Source organism: Magallana gigas, chromosome 4 (genome assembly GCF_963853765.1).
Source record: "Magallana gigas chromosome 4, xbMagGiga1.1, whole genome shotgun sequence".
Classification (NCBI taxonomy): Eukaryota; Metazoa; Mollusca; class Bivalvia; order Ostreida; family Ostreidae; genus Magallana; species Magallana gigas.
In genome coordinates, this window is record NC_088856.1 from 17,212,368 (window position 1) to 17,223,116 (window position 10,749).

General features: G+C 32.1%; 1 protein-coding gene across 1 annotated transcript; it reads left to right on the top strand.

Moving 5' to 3' along the window:
• The first annotated feature begins 963 nt into the window (after nucleotides 1-963).
• On the top strand, nucleotides 964-9,712 carry LOC105321923 (uncharacterized). Its single transcript, XM_034448717.2, has 6 exons — nucleotides 964-1,105; nucleotides 1,447-1,517; nucleotides 1,823-2,058; nucleotides 2,290-2,446; nucleotides 4,389-4,526; nucleotides 9,479-9,712. Exons 2-6 carry the CDS (start codon nucleotides 1,448-1,450, stop codon nucleotides 9,598-9,600), a joined length of 723 nt encoding a protein of 240 aa, XP_034304608.2. The 5' UTR covers nucleotides 964-1,105; nucleotide 1,447; the 3' UTR covers nucleotides 9,601-9,712.
• The last annotated feature ends 1,037 nt before the right edge of the window (nucleotides 9,713-10,749 follow it).

The following is a 10,749-nucleotide window of genomic DNA, read 5'->3' on the forward strand; positions in this document are numbered from 1 at the left end:
TGTATACCAATTATTTGAATTAACTATGAACAATTAAAGAAGGGTTTAAAGCTCTTTCAACGGCGTAGTTTGCTCCTTATTGATTTTAAAAGATTCTAAAATCTTTTCATTTTGATACTTTAATCTAATTTAAATAACAATAATTTAAAAACAAAAACTGTATTTTTATTCATGTGAAGGTATCTGTTGAATAATCAGGTCGCAGTTTTTGGCGAGGATAGGGGACAAATTAAATCATTCACAGGACAGGATAAGTTTTTCATTTTAAATTGTTTATATACAGCTTTACGCTTTAACTTGACAATAAAACTGTAAATAGTTTTCAACCGGTCATTTTGGTTGAGATAAGGATGAAGCAGAAGAATTGTGTAAATTATTTTATGCAATTATTTAAATTTGTATATATGAACCGAAAATATTTAATGTTATACTTGTTAGATCTCTCTTTGAATGGCTTTTATAGTATTCGTGTGTAGTGAGTAAAATATCCAAATTACTGATTAAACGGTGCAAATATGTGTGTTTGTGCCTAGTTAAGTGTTTTGTGTTTTCGGTTGAATTTAAGGCACTAAAACTAAGTCACTTTTCACGATAGAAAGCATATGCTAACAAACACAACTTTAACAAATTAAAAAAACTGCCAAAAATATATAAACATAGTCTTTATGTCAGATTTAACTTTTAACAACTAAGTTAACGCATTTTTAGGACACACCATGTACAATGTAACTGCAGAGGATTATACACATCACTGAGTCTACCTAACACTGTGTGCACATTCTCTTGGTTTTATCGTTGTTGTTTGGTTATTTTTTAATTCTTGTCTTATTTTTCACCAATTTGCTTTTCATGACGCTACTCAAAATGTCTTAATCGGAAACTTCGAGGCATATTAATACACAAAGCGCTCGATTAGGTAAAACTGATATAGACTTACTTGATAAACTTAAACCTTTTCATTTCCTCATGCAGTCATCCGTGAAAAAATAAAAATAAACAAAAAAAATCCCCCCGTCAGTTTGATGCACAAACCGCTTTATAGCCTGCGATCCTGAAATACTGAAATGAACTTAATAATGATTTGTGTCTAGGAATAAAAGCAAACGTAAGTATTTTTGTTTTATTTTTATGGGTTCATAAAAATTCAAACAACAATTCAGTTATTTTGGAAAAAAAACACCTTTCACCTACCAGGAAGTTAAAATAAATCAATGGTGTTGCTTGTCGAGTTTATTTAGATTTAATTGAAAAATGAAACATTATCAATAAAACTTGTGTATGAAAATGAACAGGGTAATCTTTTTTAACGAGATTCATATAAATCCCAAAATATATGTGTACATGTATATATGTACATAGATAGTTTACTTGTATTTCTTTAATAAGAAATTTGATCGCTAAAATATGAACTACAGGTATTTTTATACAATTTCATTGTTGCTTTAGAATGAGGACAGCAGTATGCATGTTGCTTATCCTATTGGGGATATATACGGTGGAGGCCGAGCTTCAAACCAGTAAGAAATGATCTATATAAACTTACAATCTTTGATGATGGAAACAAACAAACTCCATTGTTGTTTATTTGGACTGGTGAAAGGGTGTATGTTAAAAAACACAGAGCAGCACGTTAATGCTTGCTTCTTTTGAAAATTATGAATTCCCAAGACAGGTCATGTGCATGTATACCTTTATGCATGATAATAATAATAATGTACTTCCATAAAAAAGATTAAAATTATTTTTTGCATCTGATAAATGTTCCATATAAAAATGTTTTGGTATGTAGTATTCTATATGGTGTACCTATCCTGTATTGCAGTAGACATCTCATACACAACATGCCGTTTCTTCAACACGTATCGGCCGTACAGTAATGTAGAATACAATCTTGTTTGGCGTGGTAAAGATCTGGATGAAACTGAGAGTTGCAACATTCGATTTAAACCTTTTGACGAAGACCACAAAATTTGTATTGAGTCTCAAACCGTTCTGCTCGAGGATTGTGGCATCAAGATGATGTCTTACGACGGAAAATATGCATATCATGTGAAAAAGGTAAACTTTTAATACCCCCCTCTCCACAAAAAACCCCACTAAACAACCCCCCCCCCCAAAAAAAAAATAAACTCATGGTATTTTGATATATATGTACATTGTGTGTTGTTAAATCCATTCTTAACTGAACTTAACTGAACTAAAACTGAACTTAGCTGAAGTTGAAAACAAATCACTCCAGTGACTATAAGATTAATTGCTGTAAGTCATTTCGTTTTTTTCTTATTTCAGACCTATTCCTGCAATGACAACTATGCGAAGTTTTGTGGTATTGTGGACTCGTATGTTGGAATCAAACTAATTATACCCAGCAGCAACCGTACCCGAGATACAATTAACACTATCAGACTGAAAGTCACCGTGGTGTACCATTTTAATATCCTAAACCGTAAGTAGCCGCTGCTGTGTAACCCACAAATCATTTAATTGATACTACATATTGGACAGAATAAGAAATGATATTAGAAGAATTGTCTTATCTGTCAAATCTTGTATGTCAATTAAGTCTTCTCTTTTGTTTCATATCTTTAAACACTCATGCACTTGTTGTAAGATCGAAACAGCTTTTCTATGATTTAATGTTTATAACACTGTGCCGGATAATTATGCCAGTGCCAAGGTGGCATTTTTGCACGCGCTTAAGATGCAGTTTCGGAAAAATCCATGTTTACCAAATGATAGACCATTGTCTAGAGAGTATATAACCACTTTTGTTTTTAGTGTTTTTCACCTGACAGGTGACATATTTACCATTAAAAATTAATATCCCATCGGAAAATGATAATTCCCGTAGGAGAATTGACTCCTACAGGAAATATTGACAATCCTATAGGATTTTTTAAAAGTCCTGTAGGAATTATATTTCCTATTGGAGAAGGGTAATTCCTGTAGGAATTTGGTTCAGACATGTAGTTTTCCTAGAGGATATTAAGTTTTCCTATCGGATTTTATCAAATCCTATCGGAATTGAAATTCCTATAGGAAGTTCTTGTATTCCGATAGGAAATTTCAAATTACCTATAGGAATATTGATTTTCCTATGGGAAAAATTATTTTCCTATAGGAATTTCTTTTTGAAAGGTAAATATCTTACCTGACAGGTGAGATACACTGATAACAAAGGTGGTTGTTAACTCTTTAAGCAATGGTCTATCCTATGACATATTTGAATTTTTCGATATATGCAGCTTAAGCGGGTGCAAAAAATGCCACCTTGGCACTGGCATAATTATCCGACACAGTGTTTTATATGGTTCGTTCTTTAAGTTTTAACTCTGTCCTTAGATGTTTCAGGTACATTTTGCTTATATCTCCTATATTACAAAACTTGTCGATGGCCATATAATATATAGCGGTCAAAAGATCTTTACTTCAAAACATATTTATTACATTATTATACAGGCTGAAAAGGTAACAGATTTTTCTTTCACAAAGAGAAATTGCATTATATAGATGTTTTGAGAAATTTTAAATGCATAAAGAAGGACAGAGTTTCTTATCATTTTAAGTTCACTTTAAAAATTTGTTTTCATTTTTATTTATGTCAGTTCAGTTTCTTTTGTGAAAAACATAGGCATGAGGAAATCTTTATTCTTGATATCGATTTTAATAATTTTTCTTTGATGGCTCTATCCAGTAATTAAAAAAAATCAACAAAAAGGGACGGAAATAGAAACCTGATACAGAGTACATGTACAATATACGTATAATACGATGTCGAAGGCGTTTTTTGAAATAACTGATACATATGGTTTATTAAAAACGCGTTGATTTGTCAATACATGTCCTTAACGTTTAATACTCCTGTAGCATACATACACGTTCAGGTAATACTTAAGTGAAGAAAGATGATTTTGTTGATAAAATTGCTAGGCATTAAACAGCAAATTTAATTGTACAGGCAAGTAGCACAAGGAGGGTGCAGAGGGCTTATTTTAAGTTTCAGTCACGTTTATTTGTCTAACAACATACGGAATGGAACAAACACAGTTATGTATGTGCATTTCTAGTAGATACATGAATAAGAAATGGCAAGCAGGGATTTATAAAAAAAACCCAATATCATTTCAAGTTTTTGTAATTATGGGAAAGATATAAAAAGCATTGATAACGGATTCCATGACTTCATTATGCATTAAGAAATTAACAAACAAAAGATTTTCAGAGTTCGTAGTCTGCAATAAGTTCACTTAATTTGATAAAAATCCGATGATATTTAGAATCCTGCATTAAGCTTTTTCCGTCTTAGACTCGTTTAATGTTACTTACAGTTCGTAATATGATAATTTTGTGATGAAGGCAGTAAACTTTTACATTTGATATTTTGACAGATTTGAACCTGATATCAGGTGTTGCATCAGCGATTTTTGTTTGGGTACCTTGGATCGCAGCTATTTACATTTTATGTCGTCGAGTAAAAATGAAAGTACTTCGGTCACCATATTCAAGACTAAGGTCAACGAACAATGGTAAGTATTGTATTTCTTTAAGTTGACATTAAACATGCATCATGAAACGTGACTAAGTCAAAAAATATATTTGTATCTATAAACAGTAGAAACGCAAAAACACGACTTATCAAAGTCAATGGTACTTTAAGTTCAACAATAAAAAAAAATAGGCTAAATGATCCTAAAAATATCACCAACGCTTGCTTTATTTGTAATAAGTATGTACATAAAATTTGAATCCATAAAAAAGTAAAACCAACTCATATGAATGCAAAATGGAAATCAACATAGAACAAGAAATCATATATTGACGCAAGCGTCAAATAGGCCGCAAAATAATTATTGTATGAATCATCATTGGTTGTTTACATAAATAACACACCACAAAGAAGAAAATGGTTGTTGGTTGCACTAAAGTTAGTTCAAATTTTCAGTTCTTTCATATTTTTGCGTAAATAATTGATATGGATGTCATTTCATGATATTTTTCTACCACAATTTACATGGAAATATAATAAACACACACAAAGCCATTTTATTTGACGCAGCACATAGAAATTCAAATATATCATTTATATAAAATTAAATGCCATTCAGGTCTTTATAGTTCAAATCTTATAGTATGTCACGTATACCGATCTTTGAAGAATGAAGAACACCGAAATAATTCCCGAATAGATTATAGTCTCGATAAAAACGCGCCAAACACGACAATCTTCTAAGTATGACCTACTTTACATTTACGAGTAAAAAAACAAGTTGTGTTATTTTTTAAAAGGCATGAAACATATTTCTACATGCAAATTTACTTTTAATTCATATAAATAAGTATAATATCAATTCTATTAAAAAAGAACTATCCTGCATAAACGCAGTTACTAAACAATAAAATGCTTTATTTGGTGATTCATTCGTACGAAAGCCCATTGAGCTCATTTTCGTAGGTAAAAAAAAAATTTTTTCGGCGAAATTTTCGCGATATAACGCGTTACTTTCGCGAATAAACGCGAAACTTTCGCGAATAAACGCGAAACTTTCGCGAATAAACGCGTACCTTTCGCGAATAAATGCGAAACTATCGTGATATAACGCGTTTCTTTCGCGAATAAACGCAAAACTTTCGCGAATTAACGCGAAACTTTCGCGATTGAACGCGAAACTTAAATATAAATATTGTTATTTCATAGAAGAACCCCTATGAAGAATAATTACTGAAAACAAATATATCAACTTAAATGAAACAAAATAATATTTTATAAAGATGTAAATGAATTAGATTTAACCTTATACAAATTAACATAAATTCAAACGTAGGAAATCTTTAAAATCTTAGTACTAATTTTCGAAGGACATAATGCACCGCGCTTCTCACATTCTAATGGGCGCTGTATTATTGAAAATGAGGCAGCAACATATTTTAATTATAACAATTTTGATTCGAATTAAACGTTTTATTAAGTATCATTTAAGAATTTAAAGGATATTATTGTTTAAAACTTTACAATATATTGTATATCGCTGCGACATAACTTAACGTCTTATGTCTAGTTTAATATCAGAAAGATAAGTCAAGCTGTGAATAGAAATTTTCAAGCTTTGTTCAAATCTAGATGACGTAAATTCGTCCTCCAAATTTATCACATATGTCATTTGAAAATTAATACTAAGATTTTAAAAGGTTTCCGACGGTTGAATTTATATCAATTTTATAAGAAAAAGATCATCAATGAATGCCTGTTCGAACACAGGGTCGGCGAACAACTGAAAATCGTAATATGATGCCCAAACCTATTATCTACTTTGGACATATAACATATAAAAATGTTATAAACTTTAATCAGAGTTATTAATACAGTACCCGCAACGTTATTTTTTACAATCCTATCCTATCGTATCGTGTATCAATCCTATCGTATCGTGCGTGTATACTGTTCTATCGTGCGTTAATTCTATCCTATCGTGCGTGTATACTGTTCTATCGTGCGTTAATCCTATCCTATCGTACGTTAATCCTATCAGGTTTATCGTTTAATTTAAACAATTCTTCCGTTTATCCTATCGTGTTAATCGTTTCGTGCCTTTTCATAAGTATTACTAAGTTGCAACTCGTTCGGTCCGCCGTATAAGAATATTTATCGAACAAGAAATTCAAATCCTATCCAACATTCCGTCAGGATACTAATTTTTTATTTTTTTTTAGATCAAAATTAACCAATATTATATGTAAATCATATCTGTTTACATTGAAAATAAAAAACGAAGTTCTTAGGAACAAGGTAACATATTTACCTGTGTATCGGAGATATCAAATCGTACGCAGAGTGTATACCTGCGTAAACATTAACTTTTATGCAGTATAATTTTGTTACATCATATTTTACAGACACAAAACTATTTATGATATAATTTATATTTAATTAAAACCCGAGTTTTATTTTGAACCCGTTAATTTCCATGTGATATTTGATTTCAGGCTGAAATGTTCACGACAATCAGCTAGGGTGTGTGGTAATGAAAACAATGTTAACAAATCGTACGCAGAATGTGTATCTGCGTAAATAATTTTTAACTTGTCTGTAATAATTCGTTTTTAATGCATCATTTTTTTATACAGAAGAAATGTACTAATGAAAGATTTTATATTTACTTTATACAAGAGTTGGATTTATATAATTAAACCCGCTAGTTTCCGAGTGATTTAATCTCGGGCTGAAATATTCGCGGCGATCGGCTAGGGTGTTCGGTAATGAAAACAATTTCAACAATACAGAAAATTTATCATTAAAGCTCATAATTTTAGTTGAAAAACAATTAACTGGTTTTTATACATTCTATAAATGATGCAGCGATGATTAACAACTCGGCAATTGTTTCTAAAAAGAAATTCCACGTAAATCTTTATTTGTACGTGTTCTCTCTCAAATTCTGCCATTATCAGTTTGTTCGTAAATATCGTTTAAAGCGATCATACGTTTATCATGAACATCGTTTATCCTTTCCTATCGTGTATCAATCCTATCATATCGTGCGTGTATACTGTTCTATCGTGCGTTAATCCTATTCTTTCGTGCGTGTATACTGTTCTATCGTGCGTTAATGCTATCATATCGTGCGTGAATCCTATCCTATCGTTTATCTTGTAAAAAATAACGTTGCGGGTACTGTACTTATATGCAAAAAAGATAATTTTGTCTTCAGAAATCAACCTAACACGGATATTAGAATAATAATGAATAATAAGTATTTTATGGTATAAAACTTAAAATGTGTTTGTTTTCAATCGTTTTTCATCATAAGGGTTCTGTATGAAATGATAATATTAATATAATGGTTTCGCGTTTATTCGCGAAACTACCGCGTTATATCGCGAAAGTTTGGCGTTTATTCGCGAAAGTTACGCGTTATATCGCGAAAGTTTCGCGTTTATTCGCGAAACTAACGCATTATATCGCGAAAGTTCCGCGTTATTTGCGAAAGTTACGCGTTATATCGCGAAAGTTACTCGTTTATTCGCAAAAGTTTCGCGTTTATACGCGAAACTAACGCGGTATATCGCGAAAGTTTCGCGTTTATTCGCGAAAGTAACGCGTTATATCGCGAAAGTTTCGCGTTTATTCGCGAAAGTTATGCGTTTATTCGCGAAAGTAACACGTTATATCGCGAAAGTTTGGCGTTTATTCGCGAAAGTTATGCGTTTATTCGCGATGAAAATATTTTTTTTACGTACGAAAATGAGCTCAATGGGCTTTCGTACATTCGGGATATGAAGGTAGTGACCACTACCTTCAAAACCCGAATGAATCATCAAAGAAAGCATTTTATTGTTTATATTAACATCTTTCTTTAAGCTTATTGATAAATTGATTAGGAAAAGTAAGTAAATTCACTTAATTACTGTTAATGTACGTAAGTAAGTTAGCTAAAAGAAACAGCTCAATCGTTTCCTGTGAGACATTGAGTCTGACATCGTCATGATTATTTCGTGCAGTCCGGGATTTTTCCTAGGTCGCTATCGGTATGGACCAATCGATAAACAGGGCGTGTCGATATCTGTCCTGTTATTTTCTTGTCAGTTTCAGCCGCTGTAGATTTCGACCAATCGATAAATGGGGCGTGTAGATTTCAGTCTGGCTGTTTCTATAGAGCTATGAATTAACTATAAGTTTCCGTAAGAAGTAGAGGGAATCATACTTGGTAGATGTAAATATGATATTTTAATGTATATCAAATAACGGACCGCCTTCTGGCGGCCCGTAATAAGCAAACACACTTACTAGGTTGCGTTTAAAACAAAACCTTAGCTTCGGATGATTCTAAAGAGAAGCCATCAGGTACACGTCCTGAGTATGAGAGTATTATCATTTACTGTTTTCGTAAAGGGAAAAGATAGCCATTGCCCAGAATAAATCAAAACAGAGGATAAATTCTAACGTCATATGATGGAGAAGTACGGAAGCCCATTTAGGACCTATCAAAAAATATTTTTGAATTTGATATAACGAATTCTTTAATTTGTTAAAACGAATTTAAATCGTTATAACGAATTTTTGAATCCGTTATAACGAATTATCAAATTCAAAAATATTTTTTGATAGGTCCTAAATCGGCTTCCGTAGAGAAGTACTTGGCTATTTTTCAAAAGTTTCATATTAAAGAGAGGCAACTTAATTTATTACCTTATCGCATAATCGCGGATCAAGGCGAAGGGGTCTCCCACTCTATTTTCGAAAATAGGAACTTAGCTGGTAGCTTGTAAGAATCAATTTATACAATTATGTACGTAAGTCTAAAAGGTAGTTGTTTGTAAGAATTCTTAAACATGTATACAGGACACCTCCAAATCTCAGCATAGAATCTTTTCCACTGGTTTGAAGGGAAACTTGTTGATAAATCAATTAACAAGACTCTTACTTATTAATACCAAAATTTGTTACATAAAATAGTTTTTTTTAATTCACTAACCTTTTTAGATTTGACAACTTGCTCTGACTCTGAAGAATGCAGAAATCCCAGTCACGTCATTTCCCGGCCTTCGGAAGATGATAACCCCCGGAGACAGATAGCTGGAACGGATATTGTCGTACACACGTAACTGACTAATTGTGAAATTTAAACTAAGCAATAAACTGTATGTTGAAGCCTTGCACTGGAGTTAAAAAGACTGGGTGGTCAGCATATTTAAACCCAAATTTAGTCGCGACTTAGTTTCCGCCTTTTTGTGAAACGCAACTTAGTCTGGTTTTGAGGTTTAGTCCCTGATTTAGTCCGGACTAAGCTTACGCCTGGACGTAGGCCTTTTTGAGAAACGGGCCCCAGATCTACCTTGATTTCTTACCTATAATTTCTTTTACTTCAGCTATAATCTATTATTGAGTAAAGTAAAACTTTGAATTTGAGTGGTGTCCTAAATCTTTACACAAACCTCGTTTTTGAAGGGCAACGATAAAATCTGAATAGGCCAGGGCCACACAGCTCTCTTAGAGATGTGCATATGATATGTTCTTAGTGAATGCTTAATGAATTATTTTCAAACCTTAAACAATTGACTAAAATTGTATATCACTTGTTGTTATCTACTTTCATGGGGAGACGAATCAACGGATGTTAAACTTAACTGGTGTATTATTTCATCTGTTCAAAAATTTATCGGGGTATGTGGTAGATTTTTCATACTATGTATTGTTGTTTCGGTTAAATTTTACTATTTATATATTCATGTACTGTTTGTCAATAATGCTTATCAATAGCTGATAATCATCTATGTACTTATATTAATATGATATTAATACACATGACGTTGTAAAATAAGTCTTCGCGTTTATTATTAGAACTTAGTAAGTTGTTAGAACTAGCATTTGAATCATTGCTACATCTCTCTCTCTCTCTCTCTCTCTCTCTCTCTCTCATAAATAACTATAAATTGAAATTATAGCATTACTGACTAAATAGTTTTCTTTCAACAAACTACCGAAAATAATCAATTTGATGCATGTTTTTCTATTTGTCACTAAAATTGATAATGATTGAACAAAACTCTCAAAATGCAGACTTATGTTGTGGTACATGTAAGGAGAAATAAAGATAAGTCTACTACTCTATCTCATATGAAAACGCGCGCTGAATGACAAGTACTAAATTCTTCAGGACGAATCAATTCATCTTCTCAACTCCAGAATATTTGATCAGACCAACATTAAGATCGGGGCAGATCAGAATTTCACTCTTCACTTTGGTAGATGGC

Coding starts and splice junctions, on each gene's coding strand:
- LOC105321923 (XM_034448717.2), top strand. CDS start 1,448: ATGAGGACAGCAGTATGCATGTTGCTTATCCTATTGGGGATATATACG. Junction 1,518..1,822: donor GGAGGCCGAGCTTCAAACCA/GTAAGAAATGAT, acceptor CCTGTATTGCAG/TAGACATCTCATACACAACA. Junction 2,059..2,289: donor ATGCATATCATGTGAAAAAG/GTAAACTTTTAA, acceptor TTCTTATTTCAG/ACCTATTCCTGCAATGACAA.